The sequence below is a fragment of the Pieris rapae genome, chromosome 12 (genome assembly GCF_905147795.1).
Source record: "Pieris rapae chromosome 12, ilPieRapa1.1, whole genome shotgun sequence".
In the NCBI taxonomy this organism is placed as follows: domain Eukaryota; kingdom Metazoa; phylum Arthropoda; class Insecta; order Lepidoptera; family Pieridae; genus Pieris; species Pieris rapae.
Window position 1 is genome coordinate 2,667,938 of NC_059520.1, and position 24,649 is coordinate 2,692,586.

General features: G+C 32.2%; 1 protein-coding gene across 1 annotated transcript; it reads left to right on the forward strand.

Annotated features, from left to right (window-relative positions):
* Nucleotides 1-539: 539 nt before the first annotated feature.
* On the forward strand, nucleotides 540-15,953 carry LOC110994670 (protein lin-28 homolog). The gene is made up of 5 exons (XM_022261464.2): nucleotides 540-874; nucleotides 9,368-9,492; nucleotides 11,845-12,017; nucleotides 13,436-13,556; nucleotides 14,193-15,953. Exons 1-5 carry the CDS (start codon nucleotides 835-837, stop codon nucleotides 14,256-14,258), a joined length of 525 nt encoding a protein of 174 aa, XP_022117156.2. The 5' UTR covers nucleotides 540-834; the 3' UTR covers nucleotides 14,259-15,953.
* Nucleotides 15,954-24,649: the final 8,696 nt, after the last annotated feature.

The following is a 24,649-nucleotide window of genomic DNA, read 5'->3' on the forward strand; positions in this document are numbered from 1 at the left end:
GTGTAATTCATGGATTAGATTAGCGACAATGAGCTTGGCCAGCGAGTTTGTCAGAATTTGACAAGTCGGTGTAGGGGAACACCTTCTGGGGTAGAAGAACATACTTCACCTACTTTTCGCCTTTCGCACGATGTATTGTTAGAATTGATGCAACTTTATCAGCTTTTAATACGTCACCGTTTTCAGCCGCATTTACTTTTAGAAAACAATTTAACTGTACCAACTTTAGCTTTTAATGAAGGATTAATAAACTAAAGCATTTTTTATTAAGACCATATTGAAGATAAGTTTTAAATGTCCCTTATCTCGATATTCAAATAATGTTAAGTGGGCATTTCATTGTTATTTAATTGTATATTTAAATATCCATTGTTGGCTGATAATATTCCATTACTTAAGCAATATGACCGGTTACCCAATCTCTGTTTAAATATTCCAACAATGCAGCAAAAAGCTTCAGCGTTTCGGTTATGGAATTCCGTATTACGAAAGCTCGGAAGCTCACCTCGCGCCTACAAGTGACACATTTCGTTGGGGTAAAGCAGCCGGCGCCTTCGGGCAGTGTACTCGTTCCGTTAACTTCTCTGTTTTAAAACTACTTGCCGTCTATATCCGGGAAGGGCCCTGCGCGGTTGAACACACGTTGGTGCAGTGTAGTTGCGTACGCTTCGCCGCTAGCCGCACCGCGCGCGCGCGCTCCATCGCATGCACTTTACGAATACATAACTTGTTTATAAAATTGCCGAAATCTAATGAACTGTGAATATAGTGGCTAGACATGGATTGTGATAGGAGGTGATATCTGTGGTGCATGCTGATTTTATTTCTGTTAACATGAGCGGAAGCACAGGCGGAAATGCAGTTCCGTCTTCGAGTAAGTGTTTTGTTTATTTCTATATTCTAATTTTAAAACTTGACACTGACGATTAGGAATATTATCTGTGTAACGTCACGAGAATATGTTTACTACACTATATTATTTGAATTGAGGTTAATAGTCTCGATCATTTATGTCGCACATATGCGTACCATTACATAGTTTCACATTAATTTGTTCGTTTATCTAATTATAATTATTTTGTAATTAAGTCTTTGCTGACTAGGACAGTGACTAAACGTACAAAATGTATTACGATTTCAATGTTTTAGAAGTGAATTATACAGAAAAAAATCAATTAGAATAACATCCATTCATAAAAATATTATCATTACCACGAGGAAGTAGTATATTAAACGAGGTTTGCGTGGAATGAATTGTTTACTATGTTCGTACCAGCTTTTCGGTCCCGTTCAAGTTACTCGCGGTCGTGCGGCATGTATGCATTTATGGCAGTAGGTAGAACGAAAAATGAACTTTCTTATCTAGTTTACTAGGTTCAAAATAGAATTTGTGTGTGACCATTCTCCAAATTTGTGTGAGTCGAAGAAGCATGGTGTGCGTTATAGGTCGACTGCATTTCGAAGGACTATAATCTTCGTCCCCACCACTTTTACTACGTGTTTTTGTCGCTAACATTCCAATGGATTTGGTGAGTTGTATCGACATTCTGCGCGAGGATCGCTTACAATTTTATTGTTTACCAGTCTTGGAAGTCCCCTATTGCATCGTCACTACATTGAATTTAAATGAAGCCAGTAACGAGCCAGATATTTAAATAAATACAGGATATACCGAAAAGGAATTGTTATTCATAGAGAGTTGTCGAAGAACTATTTGGAATTTTTAGAAAGTCGGTGTTAAGTAACGCTACGTCCCTACGGCAGGGTTCGAGTTGGTAACCAGTCAATTAAATCAGAATGGTGCTACGTTTAACTATCTCTTTCACTCCTAGGGAAAGATCCCGAATGCGCTATTTGATAATTCACGTTTAAATTCCATACCTGAGTGATAATGCGATGCAACGAATATTACAGACATATTTTACAACCATTTCACACCAAAATATATATTTAATGTCGTCTATAATAAACGAAATTTTAACTCTTCATTGGGTATAATTTTTTATTCATTCATAAAGTTAAAACAAATGCAATCACACAAGATTTCGTTTGTTTTTGAGACGCAGTTTCGGATGAAGAAATACTAACGTCACAATACCAGTTTTAATCTACGACGTCAATAAATAGTGCGTAGTTACTGATCTGACTCTAGCATTATTAGGTTAAGGTTTCTAACACACATTTATATGTGTTTATACTATGTTTTATATATACTATAAGCTGATGATAATGAAGCTGATGTTTTGAATTCTCAGTAATTCTAATTAAAAATACTATTGAATATATAGATCTATAACAACACGCAATATTGAAACGGCCAAACTCCAGGGTATACTACAGATATTGCAATTATATAACGAAAAAACGGCAAAAAGGCCGGCGACGCATTTGCGAGCCGTCTGGCAATGTGAGCTCCCATCACTTAATACCAGGCGAAGTTATAGATAACGGAAAAACAAAGGCCGGTAACACACTTGCGACGTTGCTGCTATCACAATCCATGGACGGCGATATCTTTAGGCTAGCCTTCTACTCGTTTGTTAGATAAATAAGATTTCTGCATAAATTAATAATATTCCCTCATAAGTTCAGTTGAGGCTTCTTTATTTTATTCATAGTGATCAGCCTTCCGTGTCAAAAGCCGACAACTTCCTCGCGATATCAAACGACCAAGTCTTAATGCACATAGACAATCTGGGTTTCATACATGTTTGAATTAAGAATATTCGCTGTCGTGTACGGAAACGTCAACGTGATTGTCAAAATTGAGAAACAAAAGACTGTCGATAATAAAGCCAATTTAAAGATATGTTGGGCAGAGGATAAATACTTGAAACGCTGACTCCCCTTCCTGGTTTTAAAATAAGTCGGGCTTAAATTAACTCTCCTTTCAAAATAGTTTAGATAATCACTAGGAACTAGCAATAAATTGGGAACATCACGACTTCCTTGTATTTGTTGTTTGTATGGGAATTTGTTTAAGAGGTGTACTTTATAATAAACAATGTTTTTCCTATGAGATTTAATTTAAACGGTATAGAAAGTCTTGGGTTCTTTTGTATTGGTCATTGGTTTGCTTGAAACGCTGATTTAGGAATGATACAGAAATGTGTTTGATTTAGGCCCTTTTAGGATTTATGGAATACTCCCTACTTAAAGGCCGGCAACGCACCCACTAAAAATGGCTGTCTTTGGGCTGCGATAACTGCCTTTATGGGCGTCCCGCAGGCTTTTTTCCCCCCTATTATAATATAAAAAAAACATAATGACCGGTTTAAATAGTTTTTTATTTAACGTTTTTCTTTATTAAAAAGAACTAACTACGGAGTAAAAAAAAAATTCATTCAATGTTTCGTATTTTTCTTTAGTATTTCTATAAAGTCTGTAAGTATCACCTGTATAATGCTTAAAAACGGTATAATTTTATAGTTTATTCCCGCTGTAGACGGGTATTTTTTCACGGGACACAAACCCATTAATTAACTGCTTAACGCGTTGAATTGACGCAATGGCGGTGCATAAATATTTGTGTATAACAATTTTTGTATTCGAGAAATCGAACCTTGTATAATAGAAATTTCAACCTGAATTCAAAACAAGAAAAAAACAAATGAAAACTTTACGAACAGTAAAGTATTATAAAAAAAATCAATTTTATTGTTAAACGGAATGGTTAGAAAATTGTATACTTCATGAATTTTTGGTGCCATAGTGAGGTAAGGAATGTCACCGTTAAACATTTAAAGAATAAACAAAAAAATTATCATCAAATAGTAAAGCTAATGGAATGCAATCAAAAGTGAAGCATGTGTATGAAGTTTGAGATTCCAGAGTTTATATTGTAGGGTGCATAGGATTAGGGCTGCCACTGGTTAATAATTATTAAATGTTAATTAGTATACAATATTCTCCATTCATTTGTAGATATAAGTGACTACGTTATGTGACGACGAAGTATTAGAAATGAATATGCTTTTAGACAAACATGGAGAGACTATTCTGCTATAAAAGTAAACCGTTAAGGTTGGTACTTTTTTAGTTCAAAACTTAGGTGTAAATGTTTTAGTATATTGTCTACTACTACTAAATCACCAGTCCATTAGCAGCTTAAGTTCTAGAAATTGGTATGGTTATATATATATAGCCCACAAAAGGCGCTTAGAGGCCACAAAGGGCCAAGAAGTGACAACCCTGGCACGTATACGGGCCGAGGCCGTCGACTCGCAGCACGCTGAGTAAACAACGCGCTCGCCGCGGGTGCTGCTACCGCCAGAATTCACATTCCCTCAACATAGCCTCTAATATTGAAAATTTTGTTGCTTGCTTAATTTATATGAAAGTTCTATGAAGCAAGAAATCTTATTTATACTTTACTATTGATTTGGGGTTTAAGTGTTTTTTTACGTAGGATTGTTAAGTGATGTTGTCCATGACCAGAAGGCTCGCAAGTCTTTAAAATATATTTTGACTTTTAAAAGCTCATATTCAATACGCTTAATTGAAATAAATGATTTGACTTTTCTCGAATTCATTTCTAGAATATGTCGATTTTGAAAGGGTTTGCGTTTATTACTTTCGTAAGCCTAAAAAAATATTTATAAAATCTTCTAAAATCTAATAAGAATCCGTTCAAAAGGCTCTACCAAGAAATTCTTAATAAATACTTTCCGAATGAAACAAGCAGGTACATGATATGTTATTTATCTGTACACTGTCATAGAACAATTTTGATAAAATATTTTGAAATAGGTCGATAGGTCGGACATTATCTACTGATTACAGGAATCAATATTCTAGTTAAGTTCATTTTGTTTTGTTTAAATTGAACTACGCTCAGCGGACGAAATATTAAACGCAATCAAACTTGTTTATTACCAAGATACACTTTATAAAAAATAGTTGAGATTATTATATTTGAAAATCATAAGTTTTAAGTAAACTGTTTGGTTTTTCTCCATTTCCAAAGATAATAGAGCAGACACATTTGTATGTATGTTTGCTATCCGTTCTGCCCACAAATATCTAACTAGCGTCATTATTTAAAAACAATAAGATTTTTGGACCTAAAATCTTCATAAATATTTGTATATATAGTATATACCGTTTAAAGCATCTTATTTATTTGTAAGTAATTTTATAGCTAACACATATTATTAAAGAAAAGCACGTAGACAATTCACAAAGCTAAATCAGATTACATTAATAAACTATATATATGATATAAAACAAACTAAAATAATTCTCGAATCGATTTCTAAGACACCAATAAGCACTAAAATATCACCTATAAATAAATAAAAGTCAAATATACACTATGCCTCACCGAATCTGTTTTTAAAATTTTGTAAATAAGACTTGTATGATTGTGGAACCTGTATTAGCGATGAATGAAGTACCGACGCAACCCAAATACCTTGCATTCTTCAGCTGACGCCACGTGTGCGGTAAAAGCTTCGAATTACCCCTCAAACGAAATCTATGAGAATAGTTCTATGGCCATTTGTAGTGCTAAAAATATACTTGAATTTTGTAATGTTACGCATACATTTAGTTAGGATTACTATATAACAAATTTAATCTTGATAAATCGATTTGTGAATATATATAAATAGAAGATATATATAAATAAATATAGATTCTGTTGGGATTGAAATATTTTATTAATAATGTTGATAAATCGATGTGATTTGTGAATATATATAAATAGAAGATATATATATAAATAAATATAGATTCGGTTCGGATTGAAATATTTTATTAAAGTTTTATTATTAATACTTAATTACACTTGCAACTATTTTGTTTTAGATATGTGTGTATCATTGGATACAGTAGCTAAATACAGAAGAATAGAAAAGATATTATTATATATTAACAAATTCAATAATCTCGTTTCTTGGTATATGACTGTGTGAAATGACAATTTCCGGTCAATAAATGTAAATACGTTGATGACTAACTATATTTTTACGAATCAAAATTATGAGTAATGTGATTGATTGCATTCGTTGAAGTCATCCCAAAAAAATCATCAAACGTGTTTTCAGATTTTTGATAACTGATTAAAACAGTAATTAAACCAAACAGTTAGGCAGCATTTATCTTAAATTTTTTACATATAAGTTCATAAATAAATGTATAACATTTAAGCCCGAAATCGAAGTCATGCCTTAAAGGTTAACCACTATGCCGAACAATAAAATGAATATTTGAGAAATCCTTAACTGAGCTTACTTAAAAGTTCTGCTTTAAAAGATTTTTTATACATTCTTAACAATTTATTCAGGATTTTAATTTGTATTACTGATATAAATGAAACCTTCTTATTACTCATAAAAAATCAATATATAATATTTGCATATAAAAATCATATGTCTCTTTATACTACTGCATTTGACAGTTAGAGACGAAACTGTAGTTAGATTGCAATAAGTGTTATAAAATTTAATAAAAAATTGTAATCCCAACTAAATGTTATACATATATTTATTTATATATACAGATTTCCACCTTCACGACTCCTAATAAATATCACTATATATAATGTTCTTAATAAACTGATTTCCTTAACAAAAACAATAGAAACAGAGTCTTTATATGCCTGTTAACACATAGAAAAAGACATGAACCCCGTCGCTTAATTAAAAATGGGAATTGGTATTATCGGTCCCCCGAGGTCGTTGACCTTACCGGTCATATCTATAGAGTATTCTTTCATTAGTTTCCCACGTTATTTTTTGTTAAGAACTTTGATAAGGGGAATTGTATACACCCTTTCGTCCTGTTCATCGCTCTTATTTATTGCTAATAGATTTCCGAACGGTAAAACGTATGCATTTGAAAAGGGACAAATCCACTTGACAAAGCGTCGATTACATTTTAATATTCATAGTTTAAAGAATTTAATGACGCATTTTAATAGATATGATCTATTTAATTATAAAGGATAATGAGTATGCTAATTATGCTAAGTTTACGAGTGAAGTTTCAATAGAAGAGTTACTTTATTTTTTATATTAAAAGGGCTTTAAGTTGAAACAAATTATTAAGTTATTATTTTTTATTTTGATTTAAATATATGGATCCTGCGTCTTTATATAACAGTATTTATTTGAATATTGTAGTACTGTTATTTGCGGAGACAGTTAAGTTTTGGGTTGATCTCATGAGGTGTCTAAATGATTTCTATCATCTGGGTTAACAGGTTCGATTTTCAGTCACTATATTATATTTGTAATGTATTTTTCGCCTGCGCCTGCCTGTGAACCACACAACGAAATGAAGCTCAAAAATTGTTAGAAGATGTAGATATATCGAAGATCAATGATGGTAGTTGTGACTCAATCTGATCGGTTATTGGATTACTCGTGTGACTACATTAGAGATGATTATGACTACATTTTTTTATCGTGTTACTCAGCGCGTCATGTTCGGTAAGTCGACAGCTCAGTCGAAATGTTTCTGAAATGGCCGCAATGGCACTTCAGTGGGCCATTTCAGAACCATTTCGACTATTTTCTTCAAAAAAGCGTCTTAAAATGCGGGCGGTACCCGCGTTTGCCAAAATTTAAAATAACACTCAGCTTAGCCATAAGGGACATCATTTCTGATTGGCTTTTGTTTCATCAAATAGGTTTTGTTATTTTTATATTGTGTCTCGTTTTGAGTCACACTTGCTTACCATTGTGTCATATTTAGCACCAAATGTATATTATTAATACTAATATAATAACAGAAATTGAGTAATAATCAGGTTTTACTGTATCCAAAAATTTATTTAAACCAATTTAGTCTTAATCATTGTAGTAAATTTCTAATCTATTTGTAATTGAGTTATTAAATAAACTATACAATATGAAAAATGAAAAAAAATCCGAAGCTACAATGTATAATTTTAACCCAAATTCCTAAGATATTTGTTGCGTTAGCAATTACTATACATTCGTATACTATGAATAAATTAAAACATTATGTTTATTAAGCGTAGAGCTTTCTCCTATAACATAAAGAATGACTATAGTAAATAAATATTGATTAAGATGTACTTGGCTTATTAGTACAATGAAGTATTTTTTTTTTTACTCTACTTCCCTGCAATCGTCTCCAGGGACTTTATACATCTAACATTTTTTTTTTGTGATTTTGTATTGTTAATGAAGTATTTAGTAATGCGTAGATATCTGCGTATACGCCGACGTATGCGTACAGTTTTAGAAAAGGAGGTTTCTTTTCGCGGATAAATAAAATGATAATAAATATATATTCTATCTATTATATATATAGGTTATTTCTTTAAAGTCCATTCAGTACTATTGATTTGGGGGATTGAGGGGGTTCCCCCCCCTCATGATTCCTCCAAATTTCTCTATATATTCTTGCATTTCTCTATGGTTCAATTCTTCATTAAGTTCCTGCCAAAGCCTCTATATCTTCTATCCACATTTTTCTGGGATCGTGTCGATCGATGATTATAGATAGGATTCTTTGCATGTTGTTGTGTTTAAAATCCTTGTTTTAACTTGTGCATATTTATATATCCCGCCTATTATAATTAAAAACAACAACATACCGGTTATATTGACCAAAATCAAAGGTCCCGGCTGAATTCTATTGTATTACGTACTTAATAACAATGTCATCGGCTGTTACGACTATCGTTTTTAAGACCTTATATGAGTAGTCACTTTGATGTCGTTATAACAGATTTTGACTGTAATTATATACTGGGTAAAGCTAATTAACGGAAATTTGTTTGAACTTTGTTAATTTGAGATGATAATTTTTTTTCTACTGGCCACATTTCGTTTAATTTGGGATGTTTTAGAATATTGTCCATATGACCAAATTATTTCCATAGCAATTCCATCGAAAACGTCATTTATAGGGTTTATTGGTTTACACAAAGCTACATAAAATCTTCTTGTATTGATATTTTTTAGCGTTTGAAATCCTATATAAAAACTGTAAACTGCCTCGTTTTATCACTTTGAAAACACAATTTGATAGAAAGAGAAGAAAGGCGCACTTTAGTTAGAATAATGCAAAGCTTAGTTTATATGAAACATCAATGAACCTTGTTCCTCCTAAGTCAAGAAAATTATTCATATAGTTAACACAATGTACACTTATTAACGTCAAAAATAATACATATAATGCTTCTAATTTTACATTTACTGCCAATTCTCAAATAGTCGTAGAACGGAAGAGAAGAACTGGTAATAAACTCTCCGCCACTCTTTTTCATCGCCAAGGCCATAGGAAACAGGTTATACTCATTTCAGTAGACAAAAATCGTGTGTTTATACTGTTACACTACTATTTAAATAACAATATATATAATGTTATCAGGTACTTTTTAATCTTACAGGTGCGGGCAACGGTAGCGGTGTGACGGATACGACGCGGCGCGGGCGCTGCAAGTGGTTTAATGTTGCTAAGGGTTGGGGGTTTATTACCCCTGACGATGGCGGGCAGGATGTCTTTGTACATCAGGTAACTAACGAGCTGTCGATTTTAAATTGACCGTTATTATAATATTTAAGTATGTAGAAATATTTTGGTACGATCCATTTTTGATTTAATTCATAATAATTGCGTTATTTCTGACGTGTTTAGTTCTTAGGGATACGATACTGGGAAATTAATACTTTCAATAACTTATACACATAAAACACTATACAATTATTGTCTTTAAGGAATGTATTAATTAAAGTCACCTTTTTTCTTATATGAAATTGCTTTCACAAAAATATAATTGTACGATTTTTTTTTATTTAAAACATTTGCTTTTGTATGAAATACTAATGAACTATATCTTTAGACTTTAATGTTACTTGAACTGAATTAAAATGGTTAACAATTTAAATTGACTCTCAATCCTGAAGTCGTAGGTTTGGTACCCGGCTGTGCACCTATGTCTATCTGCCGATTTAACATTCGCTTGTGCGGAGTAAGTGTAAATATTGTGTGGAAAACACAGACACAGAAGGTTGATCCACTTCTAGACTTGATCATGGATCAGATACAGAAATCTCAGACCTATAAGATTGTAGCACCATTGGTATATATAAAATAAATTACTATAATAGCGTGTTTTGTCTTAGATAAAATAATTAAAACGCCATCTGTGGTCTGAAATTCAAACTACACAATATATTTTCTTTCGTGAGAAAGTACAGCGGATGTAACTTATGAACTATAAATATAACATTTGTATTCATACATTATGAATAAAAATTATTTTATGTTTTATGCATAGGAATGTTGGTATTTCATCATACTTTAAACTTTATTTAAATATAAGAGGCTTGTATCTAGCGGTTGTACTGATAGTGCTTATTTGTTTGTTCGGCTTATCAAATCCGGATGTTTTTTACGCTATTAAACGACTGCAGGCAGGCGGTTAAGTATATATATATATAAATGTGGTCTGTATGTACGCATAGCATATATTTCTACTAACAGTATGGTATATCCTGTACAGTTATAAACGGATTTTATAAACTACGTTACTTATGTATAATGTAGTATTTTTTAAACCGCCAAATAGTTTTTTAGTATTCGTTAAAAACATAAAAATCTACCCTCTTTATGATATCAGTATAGAAATCTATCTTATAAGATTATCAAAAACATATAAAATATCTTAAGGTTTCTTTGATTTATACATGCGTAAAAGTGACAAAATATTTAACCGATTGATGTATTTTTTGTTGTTTTACTGTTATTAGCATTATTTTAAAATGACTTATATATACATATACGTTTGTAGTTATGAATATAAATTATTGTTAAAAATATATATAATGGGGTTTAACTTATATATATTTTTAACAATAATTTATATTCGTGATTAGTGACACGGACGGCTGCACCAAATAGAGTTCAAGTATATAAGTTTTACAAATATTTTTTGTTAGTACATTTATAACCAAATCTTTTACAGAATGCCTGTGTTTAAATTTATTAACATAATAAAAAATTTAGCTAGGAATTTACACTTAATCTATAAAACACCAAAGACTGAATTTAAATGTCGTATTACTCATCAATATAATCAAAAAGTAAAGAAAAAATACAAAAATAGTTCGTAGAACTTGTGAACGGAATCTTACGCATCGGCTAGTCATAAAATAGGTCATGACTACATTATTGAGTTCCGATAAAGTCCAATATTTTGACACGCTTGCTCCATACTTGTTCCGGTGGAGGGGTGCGATAACCAGAAAACGCCGATAAATACGCCTCTATTTCATTCATTAATTTCGTCATTGAGCAATTCTACAATCAGTTTGACAAAGTTCTAAATGTAGGAATACTTTCAAATTTTTGCCACCAGAGGCGCTGCCTAACTTTGCCAAAGTTCTTTTAGGATACAGTACTTTATACTATATCTTTTTCACATTCACACACATTTATAGACAAGAACGAAATAGATAACACTAACACATGCAATATCAAGTACTGTTTTTGAAATAATATTTTAATAACTTATTAAAAGCACTTAGACACAAACAGACAATTAGATAGGAATTTGTAAAAGTTAAAAAAAAATAAGAAAAATATTTTCGATTAATCTACTAATATTGAGATTGAAAAAAACTGTTTACATAATACCGTAGGGTAAGAAATATAAGTAAAATGTTCACTGTGTGTCAATAACCGATCAAACGATAGTTTTTCTAAAATATCTTTATTTATCAATCCAAATTTGCATTTTAGATTATAGATCGAGTAATCAAAGCAGCGGGAATAGTTGAAATCGCTTTCAATTTTGTCATGAAGAAAATTTTATCTTTTCTTTTTCCATTATACGTATTAAATGAATAAATCCCGCCTTTACAGAGCGTCATCAAAATGCCAGGCTTCAGATCACTTGGTGATGAAGAGGAGGTGGAATTCGAGTGCAAAGAGTCCGATAAAGGTCTGGAGGCTACTCGGGTCTCTGGGCCATCATCGGTGGACTGTCAGGGGTCACACAGACGTCCGTTGTCCAAAAAACGCTTCAGGAAGTTGCGGTAATTCATAGTTTAATATTTTATCATATTTGTTTCACTTTTATCAGCAATTTTAATTTAAAATATAATGTTAAAAAATATGCGGATGTCAAACCAAGCGGATAGAGTTAAATATTAACTTCATAGTTAATATTTAACATTATCATTTAACTATGAAATTAATATTTAACATTACACAATAATATGAACCGTTTATTGAGATAATGATGAAATTTAATCGAATGAATGTGACATCACGAATTGTCACGAATATGCATTGTAATCAATCCACGCCTCAACCTACGAATCATAGTTTCTTCGTGTTTATATAAATTTTTCCCGTGACTTCACACGCGTAAACATATTTAAGGAATCGGGTAGTCTATTCCATGTCAGCTGCCAGATCCAATGAAGTATTGACGATTGGGTTAGATATTAGAACTAGTGTGTGAAAGACTTTTTAATCATTTAAAAAAAAGATCACTTGTAATTTTAATAAAATTCGTATAATTGGAATAATAATTGGAGCTATTATTAGTTCGGCACTTGATTAAGAGAAAAAAATTATTCTTCTAAATTGTCAGTTTTTAAAGGGGTAGAATGGACTCTCGAAAATCGTCAAGTTTTATAATATATGAAGCAGCGTGCTCCTCATCACACCTTTCAAAAATTAATCGTTAAACGTTAAATTAAATGAGATGATGCATCTTCCTTAGGCAGATAGACATTTATACCATAAAATAACACTGTCAAATTTATTGATTTGTTACTAATCTTATTGATTACTAAGATAAACAATATATGAAACAGAATGCTGAAGAACTAAAAGACAAAAATAAAATAATATTGAACTTTACCATTAAACATAAATAGATTGTTACTGCTAAACAAAGTCAAAGTCTTTGCTCTTTAAATATTTTCTGAGATCAACGTTGCTGAGGTGGAAAATATCAACATCAAATTGTCACAGAATTATTAAATTTTATACGTTTTAACATGTATATTGCCTTTGAAGTCAGACAGGCCAAAGATGTTGTTTTTATTATGTACTGGAAATTATGTTACCTGATTCCCATATATACTATTATATAAATTAATTGTAGATATCAATTGAATATCAGCAATTGCTATTTAGTATATTCCTGTTGATAATGTTGGTGGTAACTTAAAGTTTAGTTAACATTTAATTAAGTTTCGCAGCAAAATTGTATCTATAATTTCTTAATTAGTTAATGCACAATTAAATAGACAGGAGAATTAAGGGTTTGTTAAAGTTGTGGCATTCTGTGCAACACTACACTACTACACTCTGTGGTGACTTTTGACAGCTCAATAAAAGCGGGAAAACGGAGCGCTGAGAGAGTTGGAGTTTTCTTGTAATACACGCAAACTCTTGCTGAGGAAATAGTGTAAATACTATTCGTATTGTTATCTTTCAGTTGCTACAACTGTGGTGAGTTCGCCAACCACATTGCAGCGAAATGCAGTTTGGGGCCACAACCGAAGAGATGTCACAACTGCAAGAGCGACGGACATCTTATTGCCGACTGTCCTATCAAGGTAAGGAGAAATAATACTTTACCTTACAAAATATTTTTTTTTTACTAAAACGTCTATGATAAATGAAACTATATTAATATACAATTACAAACTAAAAATATATCTAATAACTAACCTTAAAATTTAATTATTAAAAAATATTATTAAAAGGAGTCCCTTTAGGCAAGGTTCCGAAGATACTAGCAGCGTTCCCTCTTTGAATAGCTAGACTAATTCTTTGTGCGAGGTAGCTGCCAGCTCTTCGTTCTCCTGTGATGTCGACTAACCTTTTTGATAATTCCCTAAACAGCTTTAATGCGCTAGGACCCCACGGACCAAGGGTCTCGACACCGAATGGGACAAAATCATATTGAAACTTACATGTGTTACTGAAATATGTATTTATGAAGCAACATTTAGAGTTTGCTAATTTACTTGAAACAATCAACTTTATCCTTTTGCCTGTATCCCATCTAAAATGTAAGAAAAGAGCGTAGGTACCAATTCTTAATAGTCCGGCAACGCACTTGCAAGCCCTCTGGTATTGAGTGCCTATGGGCGGCGTATCACTTAACATCAGGTGAGCCCGTTAGCCCTTTGTTGTATAGAAATGTAAATGTTAATGCTTATATTGTTTGATCATAATATATATTCTAGATTGAGAAGAAAGATGAAACAAAGCAATCGAGCAGTTCCCAAGGCAGCCAAGAGGACAACCAATAACACGATACTTAACCGGCTTCAGTAAAGCTAAGACATCTTCGTTATTTACAGTTCAAACGTTTTAACTTAATCTTTACGAAGTATTTGACCAAAGAAGTCGGTTATAAAATTTCCCACTGACTCGTTGTATTGGTACCATAGACCATAGACATAGAGCTGTCAAATATGAATGACAAAATAAAATGATCTTCGAAACTTAAAATTGGCCAAAGGTTCTTAATTATTCGCGCAAGCACGCCATCTCTTTTTAATTCTTGAGTAAAGAAAGAGACGTTGAATCATTCACAGATCGTATTTAGCATAGCTTGAAACTAACAACATTGACAAATTGAATTCAAAATCATTCAATTATTGTTTACATAGAAAAGGCTTTTCGTGTAACTTAAGGAACTCGGCTTGCCTCAATTAACGCAAAACTATGGAAATCTTTCTTCTCTTTTTTACTCAAGTGGTGAGAGATATACAAATCGAAGACTAATTAGTATTTTATTATCGACTATTATAATACGAATACACATCGGCTTATATTTTTATATTAATGCCTCTAAGACTACAGTTACATGGTATGGTCTTAACAGATACATCTACATATATCTCTCTCTTTCAATATCTCCATCTCACTCACGTCTCTATGTCTATGGTACGTAGTGTTTAGAGTACTTTTAATTGAAAACAACTACCTCATAACGTTAAAATATTATTTGTATTTTAGAAGACTGAATAACAAGAAAGTACAAAAATATTTGACGTAGATTTTACTTAAGTTTGACGTAGTACAAATTTTATGTGTTCGAGTGTTTTATACTCAATTTTTTTATACCCAAAGTTGTGTGTCTTTATAATGACTATTTTTAATATAATTATGTTGTTGTTACGCCCAATTTTATGTCATTTAAGAATAAATTTTAAACGCAGACACTTTCGCGATCCTTTCGGTTGCCATTTTACAACTACTTTGTACCTCAATCTCAAAATAACTTCCCTCATATAATATATATATGAGGTACACTTATGAACGTGAAAAGAAAAAATGTTCTATTGATTCTAAATTACCATTTACTGTTCTAACTTTAAATTTAGTTCTAAATTTTCTGTTCTCAAGTCAAGGGACAAGGAGAACTGGCAAGAAACTCATCGCCAAGTATATAACGTATAAGTAACGATTTCCAGTTTTTCGAGGTGTAATAAAATATTTAAAAAAATATTTGTATTAATAATTTTGCAGTTCATCTCGTACGTCCGAAACTTAAAATGATTATGATAGTGCTACAGTTACATTCAACTTAAACGTGACGTTTGGTACATCTGTCAAATGTCAAAGATTGCGAAAGTGTCTTAGTATAAGTTTAGTTAAGGAATTGCGCAATATGCACTGCCGAATAGACGCTTGTATATAAAAATACTTGCGACATTTAATCCGTATAGGATTTATAAATGTTGTTGAAATCAATACTTTTATTGAATACATTTCGTTTTTGATAAGGGCACTTCAAGGTTTCTCTACAAAATTATTATAATTAAGATTTCTTAACTTGCCATAGACAATTTTTTGGTTACAATTATTTGCTCAATTAACATATTAAGTACGGAAACGTGTGAAAATTCGTCACTGCCATATTTTGTTAATGTTGTTTTTTCAATAATATCCAAGCAGGTTCTAGTTATTTTGTTGAAGCGATATCATGCCGATACCATTCATCAAGTCATTTTTTGTAGGATTATTTAGGTATTTGTAGGATGCATTTTCTTACTTACCTGACGTTCTACGGGTGTACCATTTAAATGTACCAATAACGTATAGACTACATATGTCTTGCTATAACTTGAAACATACAATTCGTCGTTTATAAAAAAAAATCAACAGATGATAGAGCGCCATAATCTTTGACAAGAGTAGCAAGCAGTTTTTTCTTTGAATTTTTACGTGTCTTTTTATTAAACATCTTAGATTATCTACGTAATTCAGTACGGGCAGAATTTTTTAATAGTTTTTCACGGAGTATTTAATTAGTATTTGTAAAACACCATTCATCGTGTGTAATTATCTACAGAGATATGATGCCACGCTCGCTGCACACGTATTGCGTTTTCAAAGGAAGTCCTTTATCGCTAACGAACAGTTTTTGTCTAATTGATGAAGCAATTAACATATCCGCGTATTTATCAATTTCTGATAAGTTTCCCCTTATTTTATTTTTAAATAGGTTAAGCGTTAAAGCAATAATAATAATTTTAATTGACCTACAACTTAAGTAGTAGTTCTGAAGTATTTGTAAGAATCGGTTTAACTTGAGAAAGTCTTCACTATGAAATCCTAACCATGGCCATCTAGTATTTGTTTCTTTAGATTCACGTGATTATAATTGCATCTTTTTTTCTGTTTTGATGTGTATTTTACAAAGTGCACAAAATGTATGTTATAAAGTCAGTCAATTCTGTTTTCATTTACAGAACTTTGTCGTTCATTCACTGAACTTTGTCGTTCATTCAACGTTCTTGTTAATTCAAATTGTGTGCAGACTTATTTTGAGTTTATACCATATTATGTTTAAATAATGTTCAATCTTTCAACATAATATTACGATTAAGGTATTATATATACGGGTTTTAAGTGTCTATGTTAGAGTATAGCTATTTATAAGATTTTGAAGACTATTTGAAATCAACTACCTCACAATTTTATTAAAAGAGTTTATTAATAAGTTAATTGTAACATATACAAAGTCTAGCATTTTTGACTTGTCTTTGCGGGACGAGTAAAGATTTTGTATTAATCGTATGATTAGAGTTTAAATTTTGTTCTTTTTTATTTTTCAAAGAAAAATAAAACAAAAATGTATGAGTGTGTTTTATTTCATTGAAGTATTGTAATTTGTAACCCATCCAAATCCCCAAAAATCCTTGATCTTCCATTCCACAGTTCGCCTAGTTCGCAAAAGAACTCCTCGTGAAACGGACTGTGGAAGATTTCCTGAAATAAAGGTGATGTTGGTGAAATTTAGTACTCATGCGGCTCGTACAATCAATTCCCAAAACCAAATCCAAACAATTCCTCATATCACTCACCGCAGTACACTTTATAGAAAACGCTAAGAGATTCTATGTCTCTGTGTAGAGAGAGAATCAAGCTGATCAGTGAGACATTGGTCATTGACAATTCGACAAGCCCTTCGCTGAATTTGGTCAAAAGGAAGAAGCTGGTATTTGGAAGCACCGGCCCAGAGATGTGAGCAGTATTCCATATGAGGCCGTACTTGAGCCTTGTAGAGCTGCATACGTTGTGCCTCAGTGAAATACTGCTTAGCCCTACCCAAAACACCCAGCTTTTTGGAAGCCAGTTTGGATTTTTCTTCCAGGTGACTGCGGAATTGGATTTATTTTGTCCTTTGAATTATAAAAGCTTGTGATTCAACTTATCTTCACTTCAGTCAGACATGTTTATAAGATTCTAGCAAAAACAAAGGCACGGTAAAAAGAAGCAATTGTATAGTTTATTTGTCTATGGTGAGAATGATCCCGGTCATCTAGTAGCTATAGACTATACTACATTTTTAAGACTCTGAAACTTTTAAAGGACGTTTCCTAAACCATCCAATAGATGACGAAGTCACTGAGAATAACTTATCAAAATATTTACTAGATGGCGTTAAAAGCCCGTCTATGAACTATAACTCTAGTAACGTTTAGTTGTTCGCGATGTTTAATTTTATTAATTACGTAATCTAACACATTAATATTCCTTACCCCTGAAAAAAAATAACAGGATTTTTTTTTTTTAGTGGTGGATCACAAACAACGGAACGTTACTTTCTCAAGTGTTTTATGACTAAATTGTTAATGTGTTGCCTCTCTAGGTTTATATCTTGAAGAAATGTGGGTATTACATTTTTCGATTGCGCTGGCCCAACCGCCCAAGGATGGGCACTTCGAGGATGCAGCAGTTTGGAGCCTCCCTCTCCGCGCCCCCGGTCCCCCTCTGCGACCTTCCCCTCGCTGACGTAACGCTGCCGTGTCCGCCCGCCGCCGCCCCAGTGTGTGCCGCGCCGCGGAGCCGATTCAACGGCCGTCACTCACTCGTTCAGCACAAATATAGTGCTAATCACTTGACGTTTCACTTTTTGATCCTCATATCTCGTATCGAACACAATTAGCAGGTGCATTACGACGTTGTTCTAGAAGCACCGGTCGTAGCTTCTGTCAAGATCCTCTTCCTTCATAACATTGCAATTTAACGCCATTTAGATTTTTACTCTATTGATTTTAAAATATTTAAATTATTGTTCTTAGTGTAATCTTACGTAGGAATAGAATAGGACATTCTGTCGTCACATGGTATTGAAAAATTTGTAGCCTATTATGAGTTGCGAACGTAAAGGGTTGGAGAATCAGTTTTAAATATTTCTGAAGGTAGATGAAAATAATACATGCAAGTCTATAGGGTCTTAGAAATCGATTATTTTTAAACAGATTCGTGATACTTCGCAGTCGTTTTGTTTTTTAATAAACTTTTAAGATAATTTATCACCTAAGTTGCGGTTGTGATTTTTATTATACGTGAAATTGAGTTAATAATTTGGACATTTTGCACTCATGTGCTTATGGTAAGTTAAATGTGGCTGACTAGGAAAATGTAGTAGTTTACGAATTTGCTTTATAGAATTAGAAGCATCATTGCAATAGAGGCTTCAAACGCCAAAAATTCTAAGAATTCATTCGCAAACATTGAGCATCGCGTAGTTATACTGTACAATGAATAATAGTATCATTTAGTTTCATACAGAGTATTTGACATTGCTCGTGAAGCGACATCATTAGAATGTTAGAGGCATGAGAATTAGATGATTAAATCATTAGAGACAGTCATTAGTTCATCAACAAATATGAATCATGTTAGTTTTATTACAACGAAAACTGCGCCTCTTATAAACTCGTATACGTATCTGGAGGGCTGCCTACTTTGCCTGCAATTCCGTTCGCATGAGTGTCTTAAAACGTTTGCTCGGACCATGACCTCAAAACTTATATAGACACGCGAGTTGCAACCCTTAGTGCATATAAAGCATATTATTTAATGCTTCGAAATTTACTTAAAGGCTGGGTCGCGAATATTGCTTCTTCATAGGAATCAACCATGCATATTATAAATTCAGTTTAGAAATAAATAACATTCTAGTATTTACTTAATCCTTTTAAATGACACTATATATGATATTATTTAATTTTAACTAAGTACGACTTATTTACGCTATAGCATTTAATGAGATTTATATTAGATAATTGTAAGATATATATTTTCAAGTATAGATATTTTTCAAGAAAAGAGCGTACAAATTCTTAAAAGGCCGGCAACGCACTCGCGAGCCCTCTAGCATCGAGAGTGTCTATGGGCGGCGGTATCACTTAACATCAGGTGAGCCTCCTGCCCGTTTGCCTCCTGTCCTATTAAAAAAAAGACTATTTTTTCAGAGAGACTATTTTTTATAGTTTTATGCATGAAATATTTTGTCCATGTCCATTTGTAAATATTCTTAAAGATCACCCTAGATGAATCCAGTTCATATTCAATGCAGTTCAGAAACTGAATGATAAAGAAAGAACTGTGAGAAGAATATTGACCTGTTACGCCGAGCTTAAAAGCTGTAAATGAAAAATGAGAAATGTAATATAAAAACGAAAAACTAAATGCTATTTTACACTACAAGTAGCGCTACGAGGAAAATCTTTCGTAGCATTTTTCGTAGCAAACTAGGCGGTACGATGCGCAGAAATGATAATATAAAATTCACCATTTAATTACTATTGAATATTTTATTAAATACATAATTTTTTTATGCCATTATACGCAGTCTTTTAGGTTTTTGCTGTTTATTAGATATAGTAAATATCAATTTCAAAACATTATTTAATTATTTATTAATAAGGGTTCTCTATTGCATCTTTTCTAAACTAAAATAGTGATGGTCCACTGAGTAATTCGGTTGTAAATGATTAATTATTATTTACACATAAACCTACATAACCATTAAATAGCTATTGCATGTTTTGTCCTTATCTCTCTTCACATTTTAAAATATGTTTTCCGACGTTTATGAACAAGACTTAGAAGTATTTATCTTATTAAGATCTTTTGCTTTTAAACTTATGACGTATCAAAGCTGAGTAAAAATCTATTTTACTAACCTGTAACCTGTATCCATCAATAAATAAATGAAGATAAAAATAATAATTATGGAACATTTGTTAATCTAATCTTATCTTTGGCGTTAATGAAATTTTAAAATACATACCTTGCTAGCAAATAATTAGCAAAACATACTTCTGTATACCGTATTATTTCTAAATTTCTTAGAAGGCAAGTGTCATCTCGGAGCCTTATTCGTTTCGCTGGAAATCAAAGAATTGAGGCAATACGAGCGTAAATGATACACGTAAATGTTTATTCATAAAACCGTTATAATTTTGAAATATAAAAATAAATAAATAAATTATAAACTCTGTTTATTTCCAATATTCACAAATGTTTGGATTTTATATAATATGTATATACATTTTATTTCTTTTTACTCGATATACCAACTTGCTTCTTTGCTTGAGTTGTGAGTTTAAATTAATTTATTGAGTACCATGAAGAAATACATCTTTAGGAGACCAGTGATAAGAACAAACCTGGCTATGAAAAAAGAATCATATATACAGAAATGTGTATGGATGTATAAAGCGATACTGTTTTTTTATTGTATATATTATTATTCAGTTATATCAATTACCTTTTATCTTGTTACTTTGCTACTTGACATTTATCTAATAATATTTCATCTGATTACGCAACACAGCCGTGTACGACGGCCTTTTAGAGTACTTTAGAATACTTCTAATCATAATAAAGAAACGTACGTAATGTTTATTAAATATTTTTATTAGCGAAGCCGATAGACGTCCTGCATTATATTTCAAGCGATTATGATATTGCACAAAGTATGAAATTACCGACTGCATCGCCATCTGCCGGGCTGATTTGTAAATCTAAACCATTCAGGGCGCTACCTAAACACATACATAAAAATTCATTTAAATTGGTCCGGCCGTTTCAGAGGAGTTCAGTGACAGACACGTACAATAAAATTATATATACAAAGATATCCGATAGATATATTAAATATTCCATTCTAATACATATACGAGACGAGTGTATTTTTATAACCGTAGAATGGCCGCTGAAAATCAGTGTTGCTAGTAATTTATATAATAAGGGGGCAAAAGAAGCAGGTATAAAAGGCAGCCATACTCTGTTAAATGTGCCTTGCCTTTAAGAAACTTAGATCTGATTTGGGCCAATTTGAATGTAGGTGATTGTGGTTTTTTTCAATCACCAATCAAACACATATTTTTTTTATATTTTATGCTAGGTAAAGCTCCCTAAACATAAACCCTCTTACTGATAAACCCTTGTTTGAATGAAAAAAAAAATATTACAAAATGGCGGGTGTTTATCATCAGCTGTGGGTATGATCAGCTGTGAAATATAACTTGTTGATTTATTTTGTAACATAACTTTACAAACGTTCAATTAAAAGTAAAAAGAAAAATATAATGAAAATATATAGATATGCATAAGATATAAAAATTAGTTATTACTTATTTCAACCCTAATTATTTCAATGCAAAATATGGGACAGGGATATGATCAGGCGGGTCACATAGAATGAAGTGCGCCGCCATTGACATCTTAAACGACGAGAGGTTTTCGTGTTGCCTGTCTTTATGAATAAAGTCAGTGTGGAACAGTCGTGGAAAAAATCGCAGCAGTGCTAAACTACCATTTTTATTATTTTAAGAACACTAACGTCAATATAATATTTAAACAGTAACCATCTAAATATACACCAAAACCAAAACAAGTTTGACATTTGACACTTTAGACAATTGTCAGAGATTTTCCGCACAGACTATATACACAATTATAATACCGTTTCATGTTTCATATTTTATAGGGCGTTACCTGTATAGTTGTGTGATTTAAGCAATTTAAGTAAAGTATAAATTGTAAAGGCGTCGTGCCAATTGTAAATATTGTCGGAATTTATTCTACGCAACTTTTTTCAATACTGATAATTTCAGGAATGATTTATATGAAAATAAAGTTATATACGTAAGTAATGCTTCACTTTTTATTTACTTTTGTATTATTTAGTAACGTACTATAAGGATAAAAGAAAATTAATCCTACTACGTTTATTTGTAAAGTTCATGACGAACATAAAAATACCGCACAATCATCTGTAAACAGTATTGAATTACAATGAAATGGATACATTCAATTTAACCCATTTTGATGAAATTTAAAATACTGTTGTGTAGAGATGTAGTGTCTCTCTGTATCTTCTACCGCATTTACTATGGTAAGTCTTCAGAGGAGTTCTTCGGTCTAATACCTGCAACTGAGTTTCATTATCGGACGTCAAGGCAAAATATAAAATACGCGCACCACCACTATGTTGAACCAGCTGCCCAGTAAAGTATTGCCGAACCCATTCGACTAAGGGTCCTTTAAGAAAAGAGCTTACTTATTTTTGAAAGGCCGGCAACGAACTTGCGAGCCTTCTGGCTATGTGAGTAACCATGGGCGGCGGTATCACTTAACATCAGGTCTCCTGCCCGTTTGCCACCTATTATATAAAAAAAACATTCCTTGAGTTAAGTATACCGGATATATAAGATATACTCAAATAAATTTCCGAGAAATTCAACAGAAAATTCTCTAAACTTACGACATTAATACTCTAATTCCAACAATATAACTGTTAAACATTTTTAAAGTTGGTTTAAAACAATCGATATTTAAGGTCTTTAGCTTATTAAGGGATAGTTCGAGTATAATACATTATTGTTTCTAAATAAATTGTACAATTATTTCGGAGTAAAGTTTTTTTAATAATAATAGTAAATGTTTTATTTTTTTTCTATCCATACTTTATTGGTAATTGTATAATAAATGGTTAATTTAGCATCTCATCGTATCGCGATTTATCTGCAGTGGAACGACTACCAATAAGGTATTAATTTAAAAATGTATCTATATCATGAACTGTCATAAAAATTACATAAGTAACTCAACCCGTAAATTTCAGGGTCTAAGAAGCGCGAACATCGATAATATCGCAAAGAATATCTATTTGCACATAGCCGGGGTACGGGCTCCGAGTTGCGAGGCGTACTAACGACTATGTTAACACAGATCCTAATTCTAACATGAATCTGGCTCATGCCAAATGACATATTGTTAATTGTCCAGGCCAGTTATTGACCGTTGTTAAAAACTTCGACTTCGATTACGTAAGTAGTATCATATATTTAAACAAAATACGAATGGATAAATCATGGAGATCCTAGCAATTTTAATTTAAAATAGTGGTTTTATATAGAACAGACACAGTAAAAATGACCCAAAAATAAGTTTACACCCATTATCGGGAATAAGTCGTACCTTGTCATGCTTCCACGATCGTCTTACCTCTTAAATAAGTTTTACATAATAGTTATAGTAAAACATGGAGGCATCTTGTTGAGTACGAAGGTGCTAAAACAATGGGGCAACTACGTTCATTCGACTACTGTGTCGAATTCTTTTTTTTCTTTAATTGTAAAGATTTATTTAAGGTATGTCCTGTATATCGACGATAAGCTTCAGGTCTTATTTTATAAGGGACAGAGTCCTAGCGAGTGCTCTTCTTTTCTCGCGATAAGATTTTTTGCTTCCGAATGAGGTTTTAACGAATTCTGACTTTAACAGCATTAAGAGCCTTTTCTGGTCTTCGACAGATGAAGTGTTGTTGTATGTGTTGATATTACGATATACGATGTACGAACATACTTCTGATACCAAACTTATAGTTTTTGGAATATGGCCGACAGACTACAATCCTACTTTTTTTATAGAACAGGAGCAAACGGGCAGGAGGCTCACCTGATGTTAAGTGATACCGCCCCCCATGGACACTCAATGCCAGAGGGCTCGCGAGTGCGTTGCCGGCCTTTTAAGAATTGGTACGCTCTTTTCTTGAAGGACCCTTAGTCGAAATGGTTCGGAAATACTTCATTAATATTAAATAATATATTTTACTTAATACCCCATTCCATATTGTTATTTGCTAATGAACACGAAATAATATGTGAAATGGCGAAAAATCTAAATAAGTTTTTAATACGCCTTCCAAAAACAAAATAATTAAAAATATGAAAAAATAAATTTTTCACGTATCGGTATTAATGGGCAAAATAGTTATATATTTTAATGGTTATTTATTGTATGCATTAAATGATGCTCATAGATGGGTCAAAAAGATCTCTAATTGGAATGGCCCAGTGGGAAGGAAAAGCAGAGGACGCCCACC